This window comes from Dasypus novemcinctus, chromosome 4 (assembly GCF_030445035.2).
Source record: "Dasypus novemcinctus isolate mDasNov1 chromosome 4, mDasNov1.1.hap2, whole genome shotgun sequence".
In the NCBI taxonomy this organism is placed as follows: Eukaryota; Metazoa; Chordata; class Mammalia; order Cingulata; family Dasypodidae; genus Dasypus; species Dasypus novemcinctus.
This window is the reverse complement of record NC_080676.1, coordinates 75305384-75324538: the sequence shown is the minus strand read 5'-3', so window position 1 is coordinate 75324538 and position 19155 is coordinate 75305384. Positions and strand designations below refer to the sequence as shown.

The window sequence follows — 19155 nt, the reverse complement described above, 5'->3', positions numbered from 1 at the left end:
TTGGTGTGGGTGTGATATATTGATTAAATAATACACAGCATAGTGTGGACTTAGTAAGGAGTCCGTGGTTTTCACCTGACTGGCAAAGGGGTCCGTGGAACAAAAAAGGTTAAGGACCCCCGATCTAGAGGGACGGGACCTATTGCAGGGATCCCTTGATGACAACCCCCAAAATGGTGACCAAAGGCTTCTCAAAGTCTTCCTACCTTGGGCTGGGACTGACCTAGGCCTGCAGATGGGAAGGGGTAGGGGCTTTGGGAGCCTGACCAAAGCCATCCAGAACGCAGGGGGAGAAGCAGCCTTGGCCGGCCAAGTGTCATCCCTTCCTTCTGAGGCTCAGAGGAGCAGTAGCTTGCTCAGAGGTACTCCTTCTTAAGGGTAAAACTTTGCTGAACTTGTTAAATGAAAAGCCTTAGTTCCACAAAAGCATTCAATTCTCGAAAGACTGAGGGGAGTGTCCATTTGTGAGCATAACCTGCCAGGGAAGCTGCCTGGGAGAAGAAATAAAGTCACAACAGGGAGAACTGCATTTCCTAAGTCCTGTTGCTGTTTGCCCCAGAGCAAGTGGGGAGGTTGGGAGCGCCTCTGAATCAGCGCTGGTATTCTGCTCAGCTGGGATTTAGAAACACTCCCTGGCTGGCTGGGAAAGCAAGGAGGAGCTGGCTGGAAAGCAGGCACTGGTCGCCTTTCTCAGCCAAAGGCTTTGGTCTAATGAAGGTCCTATCTGTCTGACCCCGGGCAGTTGGCGTGCAGCCTGCCTCCTGGCATCCGGAGAAAGGCTTCTGTCTGTCTCAGTCCCTGGATCTCAGGTCCTGCTGGGCACAGGAAGGCTAAAAAAAGCACTTGCGGAACTGGAAGTAAAGCTGTTCTAGTCTCCTTTCAAGGAGGCCACTCTCCCTATCAGATCGAAAAAGAATCCCAGAGGCTTCAGTGAGGCTGGGACGAGGCTGCCTTGCTTCTCTCCCCAATTACTGGGGGCTCCAACTGATGCTGAAGGCACTCCAGTTTCTGGAGAGGTCCCAGTCTCCCACTCCAAGATTCCAGAGGAAGGTCCCGGGCTAGCCACTCTCCTGCCCAGTCTGGTTACGCAGTCCTCATCGCGACGCTTCTGGTTTCCCGCTGGGTGCTGGCCGGACATGCTCTTTCAAAAGGGCATCCAGGACCCCACCCCAAGGATCATAATGAAGCCGAGCCCTAGGGATGGGCACAGAGATCAAAGGCCCAGAGGAATGGGCAGGAGTGGGGAGATGCCGTGGGATCTCCTTGGGGCTTTTGTCCTGAGCATTGGCGCTGGCCCCACAGTCCACCACTGGTACATGGACTTGCCAAATCCAGTTAATCAGAAAACTTACCCCCAGTGGTCAGCCCCTGCTTGGGGTCAAGACTAGGGGAGAAAAATTAGGAAAAAGACAAGCCATTGGAGAAGAGAATCTCACTGGAATTTGAGGTCTTCAAGGTTTTATTTAAGGAGTATTTGCTTTAAGGACATTCTTGTCCCTCACAGCCTACCACCTTTCCTGCTTCCTGCCTGGACAGATCTCTTAACCCAGAGAACACAGGATCGAGTAACAGAAGTGCTGCCTCTGAACTTGGAAGTGACGGCAGAGCCTCTGCCTGCACCTCCATCACCTCTGCAAGAAGCTTTAATCTGGTGAAGGAAGATCTGCCTGCCTGTGACTTTAATCCATCTGTCCCCCCACACACACCATGTCCTCTCCCACAGGCCGGACTCTGAGATACCTGATGGCACTTATACCTATATATCTGTCTTTCCTAATCTCTCTTCTCCAGGGGAGTCCCCAGACTCTTCAGCTCTGCTCTGTATGACTGGTCTACCTCCATTCCTATTCTCTCACTTGTCCACAGCCTTCCCAACTGATGGCACCAAAAAATGGAACCCACCTGTCAAATAATTGCCAGACCTCTTCACTTGGCACATATGTCCCACCAGCAGAGCCTGAGTCTGCCTCTGCAGTCTCACCTCCATGGCCCCCAACCTACTCCTCTCACCTATTTGGACATTACCCTCAACTGCTTTCCACTGGACAAAGGGTGAGGCTCTTCACACTCTACCAAATTTAACTTGCTGCTTTCACATACTATGGCCACTGATGAGACCACCTCGCTTCTAATTCTATGTCTGGAAAGCTGCAACTCATCCTCTGCATCTCAGCTCAAAGAGCAGCAGTCTGTCTGTACTTCCAGGCCCTTCTTTCTTGGGGCTCCATGGTGCAATGTCAGCTTTCATTATGGTACTCATTACACTCTGTGGGGTTGGCTTGTTTGCACATACATTTCCTCCACCAGGCTCTGAACTCCTGAGTTGTCTGCTTCATCTTTACATCCTGAATGAGCACAATTTGTGTTCATATGAGCACATATGAACATTTATTGAACCTGCCTGGATTTCAAGAAGGCCACTGCTAAATTCCAAAATACATGCCCTGGGGACAAATGTCAAGATGGAAATGCCAGCATACTCAGTTGCAAGCCTGGATGCCCAAGTCCAACTGTAAACTCTTTGGAGGAGGACAGTTCAGCCTGAGAAGAGAGAAAAAGTTTGTCTTTCTGACCTGGGGTTAAGAAGATCAAACTGTTCCCAGCTTATCTAGGGGATTTGAATCTCTGGACTGACAATATGATAGCCAGGCCTTGAGCCTCAACAGACTTCAACTCCTACACTCTGATTTATTGGACTTACTCCACTCAGCTAGCATGGAGTTGAAGAATGTCAACCACCACACCATGGACCCTAGAGTGCCTACAACTGAAAGCAGGAGGATTGCATCCAATATCCATGTGGAATCTAAACCCCGTCTTGACATAGATGTGGAATGGACTCAACCAAGCCAAGGTCCACAGGAAGGAGAAATACAGTAAGGATCAGAGTGGACTTAATGATATTCTATTCATGAACTATTGTGGTTAATAATCAAGAAAATGTGGCACTGATGTGGAAAAAGTGGCCATGGTGGCTGCTGGGTGCGGGGAATGGAAGGAAGAAAAGAGATGTGGAGGCATTCTCGGGACTTGAAGTTGTCCTGGGTGGTGCCCCAGGGACAATTGCCGGATGTTGTATGTCCTCCCATGGCCCACTGGATGGAATGTGGGAAAGTGTGGGCTATGGTGTGGAACACGGGACATGGGGTGCAGCGATGCCCAGAGATGTACTCACCAGATGCAATGGATGTGACATGATGATGGGGGAGAGTGTTACTGTGGGGGAAGTGGTGGGGTGGGGGTGGTGGGGGTGAATGGGGACCTCATATATTTTTTTAATGTAATATCTTTTAAAAAAATGAATAAATTGAGTAGAATTTGGAAAATAAATAAATAAATAAAACAAAACCAAAAAACTGTTCCCAGCTTAAAGGGCATCCCTTCTGTCTCAGGAACCAGAGGAATTGACGGATCCCTCTCTTTCACCAAAGAGGGGGAGACAGAAAGCCCCCCAATGCCCTCATGCCAGGACCAGCTCCAGGGGTGTGTGAACTGTGCTCAGAAAGGCCCACACTTGGTTTAATGTTCTGCTGCCGCCATCTTGAAATTCTTAACTTTTGAACAAGGGCCCTGCATTTTCATTTTGCCCTGGACAAATCAAATAGCCAGTCTGCCCCACAGGGCCTCCAGGGCCCTGCAGGGAGCCCACTTCTCCTGGCCTGGCATGGCCTAGCGAGCAGCATAAAGTCCGGCTCTGGGACACAGAGCGGCAGCTGCTCTGCACCTGCCTCTCTTCGTCCATAGAAAACAAAAGCCCCACAGCCTTGCAGTGGAGCCCGGGGCCATGTGGCTGTGGCCCCTTGGACAGGAGACAATAACCCTGGAACAGTGAGAAAGAACAAAGTGTCCAGCACGAGAGGACTGCCTTTGGCCCCACCACTGTTTTGACAGGCAGGGCTCGTCAGATCCAGAGGGAGGCTCCCGGATAGCATCCCATAGAAGGTTCATGAAGGGTGGCCAGGGTGGGGAGAAACACCATCACTCTCTCTCGCTAACATTGCTTCAAATGCACTTAAAATCTTTCCAATATATCAGAGATTTTTCACTCAGTGAAAAACTACCATTTTAAATCCTTTTCTGTTTTCTGAAAAATGTCTCCCTAATTTTTCTAAAGCATACTGGCAAAATTCAAAATCTATACACTCGAGTGCCCATACATAAGTGGAAATAACATCATTTCATACTTCTTGGAAGGTTTACCTCCAAAGTGCATGGAATATAGTGTAGCAAACATGGACCTTGGCACAAGACAGTCCTGGACTTGAGTCCTGGTACTGTGACCCATTAGCAGAGAGACTTTTGGCCAGTTGCTCAGCCACCCTTTGAGTGTCAGTTTTTCCACACATAAAATGAGGGGAAAAAAAAAAAAACGTCACAAAGCTGCTGTAAGAAGCATAGGTTGTATCAACATAGCCCCTACCTCAGTATTGGTTGCATTGTAAGTTCCCAATAAATGGTAACTAATGATATTTCCTCTTTAACAAGGAGGCAATGAATAATGAGAAGACAACTGGATTTTGAGTGTAAAGATCCTGGTCTGAGTTGCGAGTCCACCACTCATTAGCTCAATGACCTTGTGCAGGTCACTTACATCCCCAAATCTCAGGCTGCCCCTTGGCAATGAGTGCAGCACCATGTCCCTCACCTGAGCTGCAGGTTGTAGAACCAAATGTGGTCATGTGCATAAGAAAACTCTGTTCTCTCCATGAAGTCTCCTGCATTTTTATCATTATAATTTATCCTAATATGAGACCTTTGAAATGAGTATGGTAGAACAGAATCATGGGCACCACGAGGTCAGATGAGGAAGGGTGCTGGCTTCAGAGCCAGAAAGCCCTGGCTTTGAACTTTGTTACTCACTGGCTATGTGACTTTAGGCAAGTAATTACACTCTTCGTGCCTCAGCTTTCTCATGGATCAACATGAATAGCAATATCTTCCTCACAATGACCTAGGTGGGAAATGCAATGCTACATTCACTGTCTAGTTTGTTTTTAGAACTAAGTGGGAAACAGCTCTACATTCATTGTATAGTTTGTTTCTAGTCCTTCCTAAAACTAAAGGCATTTTCATCTTGGGTTCCAAGAGGGACCCCAATATTCTTATAAGAAGTTTCCCATGTTTGCTTAAGGCATGATGAATTGGCTTCAATTATTTGCATCCAAAAAAAGCTTCAGCTTTAGGATGCTATTATCAACCAACACCAGTCCCTTGGGCCTTCTCTGGTTTCTAGACAACTCATCATCATGATTGCTTGTCACTCTTCCCGTTAAAAAATAACTGAACACAGAACCCCAGACATAGTCTGACCCACACAAAAAAGGGTGGAACCATTATCTCTGGGGATTCAAATTTTTTCCATTAATATGGCGTCATTACATTTTTTTTAAGTAACTCTATTTACTCACATTGAGCCTGTGAGCCATTAGAATCTGCCAGGCTCTTTTCTTAAAAAAATACTATTAAAGCAAATTTCTGGTGAGTTAATGCAAACCATTAATTCTGATAATTTCAACTCAGCTCAGCTTCGATTTTTAAAACATCTTGTTTCTCCTGTTTTGTAAGATACGCTGTTTCCCCCAGTTTTGTAACCTTCCCATATTTGATAAGCAGGTCCTCTGTGAGTTCAACCCAAGCCAATTATAAACACGAACAGACAAAGACATTTGGAACCTCACTCAAGTCCTCCTCCAGTTGAAGTTATTGACACTCTCTTCAAAAGCTGTTTACTCAGCTACGAATCTGCCTAATCGTGCTGCCATCAGTCCACACTATTTGTCTTACTCCTAAGGATGCCACTAGAAATTGTCAAGAGCCTTCCTGAAACCCAGGAATCTTATGTATGTTACGTATCCTCATTAGATAGTCCATCCCCCTTTTTCTCCTCCGTTCCATAGAACCTCTTTCTGCAAGTATAGGGCTCCTTGTTTGGGTGCTTTTCATGCATCATTCTTGTGCTTTCTTTCTTTCTTTTTTTTTAATGTTGCATTAAAAAAATATGAGGTCCCCATATACTCCCCACCCCCCTCACCCTACTCCTCCCCCCATAACAACAACCTCCTCCATCATCATGAGACTTTCTCAACATGGACACCATGTTTTAAATTATCACTGTTCGGTGGGGCCAGGTACCATTTTAAGATTTGGAACAGGTGAGAGGCCTTTGTGTCATAAAGGAGGCAAAGGGCAATTGTAAAAGGGGAGGTAGGAAAGGATCTATAATGAAATGTGAAGCAACCCCAGAAGACCACTGCTGTGCAGTACCCAGCCATGCAACTGTATTTGTGTCTTCTTGAGCTGTTTCCCTAGAACCCAGGGTATAAGTCTGCTTATATCCATCTTGGCCATTGCTAGTACTTATGAACACCCAGAGAATATGGTTATCTTTTTGTATAAGGGCTCTGTAATTTTTCTGTTTCTAACCCAAATCTTTGAAGTCTGGAAGAGAACTTTCCCTCATTGCTTTTTCTATTTTCTGAGCAATGAAACAGATAACAAGACAAGTCAGGAATGGATCTAATAATTTGATTCTGGCAGCAGAGACCTCAGAAGATGTATAGACTTCTCTCCATCCGCACTCTGCCTGCCTCTGGTCTTCATCTTTGTTCTCTCCACTAATATTTCCTACTCCCACCCTCAAGTCCCGGGTTTGGCACATACATATACATCTACATCTTTGCATCCACCATCATTTAATTAGATCCACTTAATTCAGATAAGGCATCTATGCCCGCCATTGCTTGGAGTCGCCCATTTCATCCATCACATCGGAATGGACGGTTTTCTTCACATTTTACAGAAAGAACAAGCGAGGTTCAGATTACCCAAGGTCACAGAACAAGTGGAGGAAGTCTAGGGACGAGAACCAGGTTGCTGGAATTCCGCCCATACTTTCCCACCTAATTGCATCCCTGTCAAGCTGAGAAGGTAATGGTTCAAAACCCCAAGGGAGGCAGGTGTGGCTCTCTTAACTAATAGAGCGCCTGCCTACCATATGGAGGGTCCAGGGTTCAATACCCAGGGCCTCCAGATCCATGTGGTGAGCTGGCCCACGTGCAGTACTGCCGCACGCAAGGAGTGCTGTGCCATGCAGGGGCACCCCCATGTAGGGGTGCCCCATGTGCAAAGAGTGCGCCCTGCAAGGAGAGCCGCCCTGTGTGAAAAGAAAACACAGCCTGTCCAGGAGTGGCGCTGCACACAAGGAGAGCTGATGCAGCAAGACGATGCAACAAAAGAGATGCAGTTTCCCAGTGCCGCCAGATAATGCAAAGTGGACGCAGAAGAACACATAGGAATGGACACAGAGAGCAGACAATGGGGGGGGAAGGGGAGAAAAATAAATAAAATAAATCTTCAAAAAAAACAACAAAAAAACCCCCAAGAGCACAATGTCAACCTATAGAAGCCCTAGGTGACAACACTGAGGTCTGTCATGTGGGATCCTGAAGACAATGCAGGGCAGGCTTAGGAAATTCCCCCAAGATGCTGGGGGTGAGAACTTACCGTGTCCCCGATTTTGAGGCCCTCACACTTCCTCTGACCAGGGTAGGATACACCATCTTGGCAGGTAGCCGTGAAGAAGAGATTAAGGTCATCAGGCTGATCCCAGACCGACAGCTCCACTTTAGACCGAATACTCTGTCAGAGAGAAGAAAGGAAGCCCAAAGAGCTGAATAAAGGTGACAGCAGAGATGCTCTCCACACTTGTTTTCTGATGCCCACATGGCTTCCTCCTTCTAACTCGGGAGCCTCAAGTCAAGGAAAGAGCCAGTGGGCTTGTTCCCTGCCCCTCTTTCATCTCTTTCCTTCTCTCCACACCCACGGCCATGCAGTAACCTGACTTGAGGGCTCCCTCTGTGAGCTCCGAGAAGTCGGCACCTGGCCGCTGATTCACCTGCCACAAGAGCTTACCTGCCCCTGCTGGCTACCCCCCTCCAGCTTCAGACATGCAGTTCCTCAAATCTTGCTCTCCAGCCTTTGGGATTTTACATGTGCCTGGGATCATTTCCTGTGTCAAGATGGCTCTTCTCTCCTCCCTTCCCCCTGGCTCACTCCTGATTACCCTTCAAAGCTCAGTTCAGCAGGCACTTTCTCCAGAAACCCACCCACACCTACCCCTGTGAGACGAGATCCACACTCACAAGTGTGGAACAACAGAAATGTGTGCATCACCAAGACCCGTATGAGAATGTTTATCACAACTCTGTAATAGTAATAGCTAAAAACTGGAAAGTATCCAAATGCCAATCAACAGTAGAACCAATTAAAATAAACTGTGGTATGCTTACATAGTAGAATACCATACAATAACAAAACATGGATGAATCTCACAAATATACCATTGCCCATATGAACCAGACACTAGAGTGTACCTACTATATGTTTCTATTTACATGAAAATATAGTGCTTGGGGCGGGGGCATTGTAGCAGGTTCTGGGGGTGCTAGTTATGTTCTACTTTTTGATCTGGGTGCTGGATATTCAGCTGTATTTTTGTCAAAAGTCATCACATAATTTGTGCAATTTTCTGTTAAAATAATTGTCATTGAAAATCTCTAAGGAGGATGCCACTCTGGAGACTGGCGCTAAATGAAGCAACTGGTTTGTATTTAGGGACCCTATTTTACACATCAGACATACTCAGTATAGCAAGATACTTACACTCCAAAAGGCACATGAAGCCCAAGGCCAGATGAAGGCCCTGCAGCCCCCACCTCTCTTCTCGTGGTTGTTGAACGGAATGGCAGGCACAATTTCCTCCTGCTCTCATGAGTTTTCTTTTCTTTCTTTTTCTCCATTTTTTTTTTTTTTTTTTTTGCTGAGCATGTAGTGCTAAACTTGAATAAGTTAAATGTGCAGTTTCCCAACAAACTAACAGCTTGGTGAAATTTTCTGCAAAAAATAGTTTCCCTTTGCAATAAATTTTCCCAGTGCTGTAACAACTCTGAAAATATCATCCTCTCATATCCACTTCCTCTTATTAGTGCCAGCCTTAACTGGTCAAGGGTCACTGAGCACATCTCCACACACAGAATATCATTAGTTTTACAAATCTGTTTTCCCCACTGAGTTGTGGATTCTAAGGGCTATCTCATATTTCTCTCTGAGACTTAGCACACACTTTTGCTGGATGGATAGATGGGTGGGTGGAAGGACAGACAGCAGCTATACTAAGGGCTAAGGTCTGACAGATAAAACAAATAAAATGATTTTTAAAAGATAGGGTAAAAAAGGTTGCAATGGTGAGTAAGTGCAAGGATGAGATAAAAGAGCACATCATAAAGGAAAAATTTGGGAACAGCCACATGGAAAATGGGGGCCCTGTGGTTTACGAACAAGACATTGGAAGGAAGCATCAGCAACCCCCAAGGAGACCTGCTGAGGCTGCCACCCAAGGGGTTGACGGAGGACATGCTGAAGGAAGAGCAAGCACTGAACTGGGGCTCCTACTCTGAGTCTTTAACAATGGGACAGAAGTTAAATCGTGTTCTATTCAGGATATAAGGCCCAAAAGCTTTGAGGTCTGATCTGCATTAGGCCTGCGTATTAGTCCTGCCTGCCTCACAGAGCCTCTGGAACCAGACACTCATAAGATATTAGAAGTGACAGGGCTCATGGAGACTATTCAGAGGCCAAAGAAAAGGCCTGAGGGTCACTCAGGCAGACCCAGAACCAGGCTTTCTTAACCCCCTTCCCGTGCCCTTTCTAATCACCACACCCGATAGGAGCTTCTTTCTTCAGAAATGGGTCCCCTCACCTTGGAAAGTGCTGAATGGCACATCCTACAGTGACATTATCCAGGGTGTAAGGGTCAGTCTCCCCCAAAAGTCTATGAGCTCCTGGAGGCAGGGATGTGTTTTGTTCGCTATTTTATTCCCAAGGTGTAGTGTGATGCCTGACACATATTAGGCCTCTGGTGTATACTATTACTAAATGAATGAATAAATGAATGGATGAAATACAAGAGAGAGTAAGGGATTGAAGTCATAGGCAATGCAGTTCTTAGGCACGAAGACTTTAGGTGTGATTCCTGAAATTCAATGACCTCCCGCCAGATTTGCTCTTGAAAATGATTCCTTACTCATCCTCCTGGAAGAAGGAGACAATGTCAAGAATGTCAGAAGCTTAAAGGCTATTAAATACTCAGTTCAGACTAGGTCACATCTGCAATTGCTTTAAATCAGACCAGCTGTGGAGTGGGTGGGCACAGACTTTATGGCAACAACAAAAAGAGAAACATGTGCTCTACTAGGGGAAAAATATACCATAGCCTCTGATGTCATCCTCAACATGCAACTATTGTGGCTTCAAGCTCACTCTGTTCTCTCCCACCCTGAAAAGAGGCCCCAAGATTTCTTGCTGAATCCTACCTCCCTTTATTCAACGCTACACAATGCTGGTGTCTTCTCTATGTGTAGAGCCAAGTCCCTCTCCCTGAGCTCAGGAAGAGAATCACTTGCCAGCACTTAGTGTAGAGCAAAGCACAGCATTGCTAAACTCCCTGGGGATGACTTGGTGATTTCTTACCATGAAGAATTTGGCATAGCAAGAAAAACATATAAATCAAAGCCCAGAGTTGAAGATTCTAATTATGAACGTGTATACAACAGACTTGATTTTGTAAGACATTACTTGAAATATACCTTTCCATCCTGCTCTCCTGGGCCTAGTCAAACACCACAGCCATTTGTCTGCTACAGATATTCCAACCAAAATCTTTTCAGAATGTCCCCACAAATCATTTGCCAGCACACTAGGCAAGGGAGATGAGAATACCTACTCCTCATCATGTGTTACGTGACTCATTTAAAAATCCTCTGCGAGCCTCTCAGCCTTGGTCAGGGGACACAGAGAAATGTAAACAGTTGAGTTAGAGCTGTGCTTTAACCCTGGCAGGAGAGCAGAGCAGGCAGAAGGTTAACCAGAGCTAACCAGAGCCTCCGCTGCTGGCCAAAGCTCACACCCCACCAGGTGCCATGCGGGGCTCTAACCCCAAGAAAAGGCCAGGAGGCCTTTTGCCAGAAAAACAGCAGCTAGGGCAATGCGTGGAGCTCGAACACACCCCCAAACCGACTTCAACTAGCTAGACTTTGTTTCAAATACCTTTCCATTTCACATTTTATGCACAAATTTTTAAAAATTTCTACCAAAGGGAAGGGCAGAAATAAGGAATTACCAAGGGTCACAAGGAAACTTTTCAGGGAGATGGCTGTTTATCTTGGTGGTCATGACAGTTTCATGGTGCATGTTTACATGTCAAACTTACCGACTTGTACAGCTGAAATCGATGTGGTTTATTGTCTATTAATTATATCTTGATAAAACTGTTAAGTTTTTCCACTGTAGTTGAACAATCATTGCTGACAGAATTACAGTAATTACCCATGTTTGAGAGTTTTAAATGTTCATGCATAAGTCATGTTTCATTTCATAACACTTTTTTTTCTTTTCTTTTCTTTTTTCTTTTTTTTAACAGGAACCAGTTTAACTCATGTACTCAAGCTATCATACTGGGTTTTCACAGTTCCTCTAGGGCTACATCTCAGGTTTCAAATGCTGCTCTGGCCTCGAAAAAGTCCTGTTCTCTACTCACCCCAGGGGCTGGCCACCTTAGCTGCAGCGAGGGCTCCGTGCTCCCCTCCTTACCTTTGCCTCCCACATAGGGAATGTTTCCCCTTCATGCTCCCTGACCCCAGGGTCTCTGGATTTCCATTAAGAAAACAAATTCATATATAATGAGGAGCCATTGTGCATAAGGATTTCTCAGGCCCAATGCAACATATCTCAGAGAAAGAAAACACGAAGCATGTGTGAGATCCCATCCAGGGAACACGATGCTTCATGCTCCCCTGGTTTTTAGTGGCCCCACAAGCACAGACATGCAGAAACAGTCACATCAAACACCGACTGAACAGGCTGCTTTCTCCATTTCTGGGCATGCCAGCCAGCCAGCCAGCCGGTTCTGTGGAACTGAGCGCCTTTCTTTATTTAAACTATGAGGAGCAGAGGGCCTGGGCCTTCACCAAAAAATTCTCCTGGAAGGAGCCCGGGACATCCATCAGCCACGCAGGGGAGGCTGAGTTAACGTCTACGTGAGGATGGAAACGCCATCCCCCCCAGAAGCCCAGGAAAGCCCACCGAGCCCAAGCTGTGGTTGCATTCCAGACATTTCTTCCCCTGGCTTACTGGTAGCAAGTTCTGGTACCCCACCAGTGACCCATGGGGTGCCCAAAACCTGGCATCCTCGGGGGGAAGGGGAGCGCAGCACAAGGCAGGCGTTCTGGCTCTCGCTTTGATTTCCACAGTTCAGTGCCCAGAGCTTGAGGCCCAAGAGGTGGACAGTGAGGAGCGGCCTTGGAAAGAGGGTGACATTTGGCAGACCCATGTGCCCTCAGTGCAAATTTGGAAACACGGTTTCACTGGGCGCCCTGGGTTCCGGGTTCTGAGAGGGTCATTGGATTTGGTGAGGATTTAAAGAGCTAAGGTCAGAGATCAGCAAAGAGGATGTTAGTATGTGAGGAGGGATGGGGAAGGGGTGGGGGGTGGGGAGGAGAAAGGATTCTTTATTTTTCCTCAACAGGAAGTTGCGGGAGTGAGGAAGAATCAGAGAATTCATGAGAGGAGGAAGATACTTAATTGCGATAGAAGATGGTGGGAGGGGGAGGGAGAAGGGAAGAAGGGAGGGAAAACCATCCAAAACTCCTCACAGCTGCCCCATCAGCTCCAGGGGACCAAGTGCAGGGCTGGCCACACCCCAATCTCCGGGCGTCCCCAGTGGTAAGGACAGCTTCAGTTCTAGCTAAGCAGTATTCTGTAACTCAAAACAAGGCCACATCAGCACGTGGACAAAGTCAACACTGGAAAGGGTAGAGTTCCAAATATGCATTTGTATATCAGTCATTGTTAGCAAGACAACTTTTCTCATAGACATGTGGTGCCACAGTGGTTAGTTAGGTACACAAGTTAGCCCACAAAATTCTACTTAATGTAAGTTTAGGATTAATAATGCTACTTAAACTATACTTACTCTTTGTGTAACTTCATTTTAACAGGAAGATGTTCTCTGACTTTGGGAATTACCTGGCCCCTTGGGGACTGGGTGGGCACTGGAAACTATGACCATACTGGGGCTTAGCAGGGAGAGTGTGGCCGGGGCATGCTTCCCAGCGTGAGAAACTGCCTACGTTTATCTGAGAGAAAGTATGCCTGAGTTAAGCACTTCTCGGGTGTTACTAGTTGAAGGGAAGTAGGGTAGGAAGGAGAAAGTCTTAATACCATTTGCATGTGGAAGTGGTGCCTAAATTGTGTGTGTCTGCAATTTCTATACTGGAGCTAAATTAACGCAATGAGTTACAACAGCACAGCATTTCAGAGGTCCACTCGGCCCCTCTGAAAAGATTCGAATGCAATCAGATTCTAAGTGTGTAGGCAAAAGACCTATTGGTAATTCTTCTGGAATTCTTCCATTCCATTTTGGCCGGCTCTGCCAGGCTGAGCTCAGGAGCCCTGAGGCTACAGTGAGCCTACAGTGAGGCTAGCAGGCTGTGCCTGCGTCTCCTCTCCTCGCTGCTGTGGCCAACAGGCGCCCTGCTCGCCTCACACAGGGCGGGACCAGCCCAGGCTTGTGGGGCTGATGGCACTTGGGTTTTCACAGTGGTCAGAACCAGAACCACTGGCCTGCGTCTGACTGATCCATTCCCTGGCTCACAGGGATCAGCTTCCGACTTGTCAGGGTCCCAGGTGGGGGAAGGGTGATGCATTAAACAGGACGCTTTTCTCCAGCCTGAGCCTGAGTGAACAAAGGTGCCAGACCCAAGAGGAGGGAGAGGGAAAGCACTGCCCTTTGCACCTGGAAGCCACATCCACTCCGGGGCCTCCGCAGGGGGAGAAGGAGGGGGTAGAGGTGGGGAGGTAGGGGCAGTGAGGAAGAAACCAGCCACTTACATTGTACGCATTGATGATCAGCTGAATGATATTTTTGGAGTCTCCGTGCAAAATCTCCACCGTTGTTCCAGGTATAAGGGCTGTAAAATTCTTGGAAAAAGAAAAGGAAAGAAGTAAGCCCTTGCCCTTCCAGACAAAGGGTACACATTGCTATATTGAGCTATAACAGTAAGAGGCCCCCCAACACTATATTCTGCATAAATTGAAGAAGATACCACAATAGAAAGCTGATACACGAACGGTGCCCGCCCAAGAACTTCTGGATAACTCTGAGTAAAGTTCTTGGCAAAGCGGGCAGCCTTGAAGGACTTGCCTTTCTTCTCTCCTTTGTACTAATTCCTGTGTACGTCATTCATAATAGTGACAGAAACAGTCGGCAGCTCACCTCAGCCTGCCTTGGACCAGAGGGGCCTCCTCCCTGAGCAAGGGTAAGTGGTTCTGACGGACGATGGCTTAAGCCAAGCGGAGTGAGTCCTTTGCAGACTTCAGAAGTATACCCAAGACAGTCTGTGCAATTGATTCCTCTAAATATGTTATTTCTAAATTGCTATTTTTACCCTGTTATTTTCCACTGCTATCTTAAATAAGAAAAGCACAAGGATCCTCTTCTAAAATGGATACAGAATTAAAGAAGATAAGAGGGGAGGAGAACTCAAGATAGTGGCATTTTATCAGTGATAAACTCAGGTAGAAGCAATGGGAAAGTGTAATCAGACAAAGGTTCTTTTATGGATATTTAAGAGCAGTAAGGAGAGGGAATTAAGCTGGCTGTTCTGGGCCAGGGGGAGGGGGAGGGGAGTTCCTGATGAAGATCTCATGACCTTTCCATTGAAAGGACATCAGAGGTGAGCTGGGCTTTACGTTTAGCTAAAATGAGCATGCATTGTGCAGCTGAGATTTCTATTCAAAATGTGACTGGCCCATGACTGTAGGAAGGAGCACATTTACTAGGGCAGTTATAATGGGTAGATCGGGACGACGCAGGAAAGGTCTTCTTTAGACAGAGAGATTCATACACAGATGGTTGCAGTCATGCAAGACATTGATTGTCTTTTGGGGGGCAGGAATTCCTAACTCAAAGTCATCCCAATCACTCCCATCGTCTGATAGTAAGGCATACAACTTTGCAGAATTGAAATTAGTGACATAACCTATTTAGGTACCTTAGTTTTCTTTCTGTACATTTTCATTTTACAGTTTCCTTCCCTATCAGTGTATGCCCCTGGATGTTTCCATTTCATTTTCTGTAAAATGGGAATTTATACAGTTTCCAAGGTTTTTCTCAGGATCAACCTAGATAAGGTATACTTCAATGCCTTATAAAGGTATACATTACTAAGTGGATGTTCAATAGTTTCCCTCTTTACTATTATTTTCCACCAGATCAAGGCAGGGCTATAGGCCACCACTCCTTTGCCATCTCCCCTCACATACAGCAGGGCTATGGACACTCTTCATCTCCCCACACTTCACCGTACCCCACATTCTAATCCCCCATTCCCCTGACGGTCAGCATGCCCCCCACAATCGGGCCACTTCCCTCCTCCAGGTGTACCTTATAGAGCGTATAATGGTTTTTTGTCACTGCAAAGATGAGGTTGATGTTGTTCTCTGCCAATTTCTCTCCAAGCAAGGCAAGAGATGGATAGTCCTAGGGCCAAGGCAAAGTCAAGGCTGAAACATTTCTATCAGAGTGAGATACTAGCACCCAGCTCCAACATGCATTCAGCAGCTCATCACTTGTCACGAAAAACATCTTCTCCTTAGGTGGTTCCTTAAAAACCAAGCCCCATTGATAGGTTCCCACCTAAGGAAATGTGTAAAGAAGACCCTCAAGAAAAGGACCCTCGGGTATCCATCAAACTAGATTCACAGCCCACACCCCTCACTCACCCCTGAGTAAAGAAGGGATGAGTAGAGGTTTTCCATACTTGGTCTGTGTTTCCATCCTCTCAGGAGGGATGGGGAACAGTGGGGAGGCCCTCAAAATAATAGCCACCACATCCTACCATCCACCACCAGTACCTGTTTATTTTTCCTCTCTTCCCTAAGACTTTACCTTCCTATCTTCTAGCCCTATTTTCCTTTCCTGATGCCCAACGGTTAGGTCTGTCGTTGTCTCCCATAGGTCCTGCTCAGTCCTGCTCATGACTCAGAATGAGCAGAAGAGGCTGCTGACCTGTGGACTAAAGGTTGGGTTTTGGGGAACACAAGGAAGAGGGGGCTGAGAGGCAGTTTAACAATATCCTTAGAGATTTTAAAGGCTAAGATGGGTACAGGGGTACCCAACTACAGGGGTCCTATAGTTATGCCTTTTTCCAAACTCAATTATTCTTGGATAATATGGAAGTATAGGGCACTGGCCACCTTTTGAAATGGAAAAAAAAGGGAGGTTTGTCCAGCAAAGAAAATAGGAAAGAATTCTTCTCTAGCCAGACACTAGAAAGCATTTGAGAAGGAAGGGGTGGGGAAAGATTCTTGAGAAAAAACAAAGCCTAGTAACTGTGGCAGGATCTTGATAATTGTTGGGTCTGGGTGATGGGTATGTGGGAGTTAATTTTTCTGGTCTACTATCATATATGTTTGAACTTAGGCATAAATTCTTTTCAATCTCATAGTCATAGTCATAGAATATTGGAAGTGGAAGGTCTGTGGGGCCCCCTCTTCCACATAGGGCACTGTCATTTCTGACAGATGTGGCCACCAGCTTCTTCTGGAATCCATTCACTGACAGGGAACTGACTGCCTTGGGGAGCCCATTTCTCAGAATCAGAAAGTTTTATCTTAGCTGGCCTTGTCCTAAGACTTCCACCCGAGCTCTGACCTCTGCAGGGCACTGACCCTGTCCTCCTGTATGATCACCTCTCCCTAGGAGAACTATCAGTCTCCCGAGGGTCATCTCTTCCCTTGATTAAACCCTCCCAGTTAAGTACACTATGGCAGAAGGATGAACCAGTTATGGAAATCCCTTTGAACTGTTGTATGTTAATGAGTTCTGGAAACTTAGCTGGAGAAGATGGAGTAATGAAATCCAATCCCAAGTAGGGATCAGAAAATCAGAGGAAGGTTTGGAATACAGAGTAAGCCCTAGACGGGTAGGGTCAGCAGGGCAGGAGTTGGGAAGCCCGAGCGCCCTGCCCACCATCTGACTAGACGCAGAGCCCCACCCTCACCATCCCGTTGGATACCAGGAGCCCGAACCCACCCATGCCACCTGGCTGGACACAGGCACCTGAGCCCCGCCCTCACCATCTGGTTGGACGCAGTGTACTCGTTGGCCTCGTTCAGGTGGCACTGGCCATCGTGCGGCTGCACCAGGCCTCCCAGTTTTCCATCCAGTGCGATGTGAGGCACATCATCGGTTGTGAACAACAGCAAGTGTAGAGCATCCTTTCGCCAGCCGATCTTCTCCTGAGAGACAGAGGTCAATGGGGACAATTGTTTTCCCAGCTGCTGCCCAGGCCTGTACCAGGGCATCACACAAGGTGTTGGCCCATCTCCAAGGGTCAGGGAATGAATCAAAGGCATTCTCCTTGCCGTGTGTACCCAGGCATACTCATAAAACTGCTGGGGAGGAACTCCACAGAGGCTCAGAAAAGACGCAGCCTGAATGAGGGGAGCCCAAGTGCACAGGTCCAGGTACTCCCTTCCTTGCTTTTCAAAATTATACCTGAAGCCTGCCCCTTGGACTCTTCCCCTTTTTGCCTCATCTGGTGTGTCATCCCCAGATAACCTTTAACACACCCTGCCTCCCTGTCCACACACTGGCTGACTGCTTGTCTAAGACGGCAGTTATGTGAAGACTTCAGTCCTCGCATTAGTCAAGAAGCTTTCAGAATGGACACCAAGAAGTGTATCTATTTTTGGAAGATTTGGTAAAATCTGCCATGTATTCTGGTTTCTGGTTAGGATTCTCACCATTAGGATTTAAACCACTCTAGTCATTAGCGGAAGATTATGGAAGATCAATCAGATGAGATCTTTTATCCCGTGATTGCTTCCCTACATGGAATTTATCCACTCTTTGGACACACTCTTGAGGCACAGTCAGATACAGTCTCTAACATAAAGGAAGGACAATGTATTTCTTGTATTTAGCCACTGTGGCCCCAACACTGCACAAAAATACTTCCAGTTATTATTATTAGGAACAGCTAAACCTTGATGTAGAACAATAACAACTGGGATACTGCCGTCCTCTTACTGCTAATGTGAAAAGGTGTCCTGAAATGTGTTGGTAGCAGGGTGAATATATGAGGGATTCAAACATCACCAAGCGCTATCTATACACACATACTCGAGGTTGCAATTGTAAATGGCTCACAGATTCTTTAAAAAGTTAAATATCCTCTTACCATCAACCAAGCAATCATACTCTTAGGTATTTACCCAAGAGAAATTAAACTTACATTCACAACATAAAAACTTCTATGAAAATGTTCACAGAAGCTTTATTCATCATCACCAAAAACTAGAAGCTCAAATATCCATCAAATGATAAATAAGCACATTTTGGTACAACCATGCAATGGAATACTGCCCAGCAACAAAAAGTAGAGTTCCACTACTGACACACACGTTATGTTAAGTGAACAAAGCCAGACTCAAGAGGCTATTTACTGCCTGATTCCATTTATAAGGTATTTAGGAAAAGATAAAACTGTAAGGACAGAAGACAGATTGATGTTGCCAGAGGCTACGGTAACAAAAGGATCTTGACAACAAAGGAAACAAGGAAACTTTCTGGGGTGATAGAAATATTCTCTATTTTTACTGTGAGGGTGACCATATGCTCGCACCTAAAAAGGGCGAATTTTATTCTCTGTAAAATAGACCTCAATAAATCTGACTTTAAAAATAAAACTTTTAAAAGTATATATCTTTTGGTGGCAGACTTTGCCCAGTGGTTAGGGCGTCCGTCTACCACATGGGAGGTCTGCGGTTCAAACCCCGGGCCTCCTTGACCCGTGTGGAGCTGGCCCATGTGCAGTGCTGATGTGCGCAAGGGGTGCCCTGCCATGCAGGGGTGTCCCCCTCGCAAGGAATGCTCCCCGTAAAGAAAGCTACCCAGCGCGAAAGAAAGTGCAGCCTGCCCAGGAATGGTGCCGCACACACAGAGAACTGACACAACAAGATGATGCAACAAAAAGAAACACAGATTCCCATGCCGCTGACAACAACAGAAGTGGACAAAGAAGATGCAGCAAAATA

The 19155-nt window shown here is 46.4% G+C and overlaps 1 protein-coding gene across 1 annotated transcript in view; it reads right to left on the bottom strand.

Annotated features, from left to right (window-relative positions):
- The window catches only part of ITGB5 (integrin subunit beta 5), a 125251-nt gene that overhangs the window by 36445 nt on the left and 69651 nt on the right, over positions 1-19155 (bottom strand). The window contains exons 6-9 of the mRNA XM_004465814.5: positions 17194-17355; positions 15500-15595; positions 13945-14034; positions 7504-7638 (exon numbers count right to left, since the gene is read on the bottom strand). Coding sequence (XP_004465871.2) covers positions 7504-7638; positions 13945-14034; positions 15500-15595; positions 17194-17355 — 483 coding nt within the window. The remainder of the gene's footprint in view (positions 1-7503; positions 7639-13944; positions 14035-15499; positions 15596-17193; positions 17356-19155) is intronic.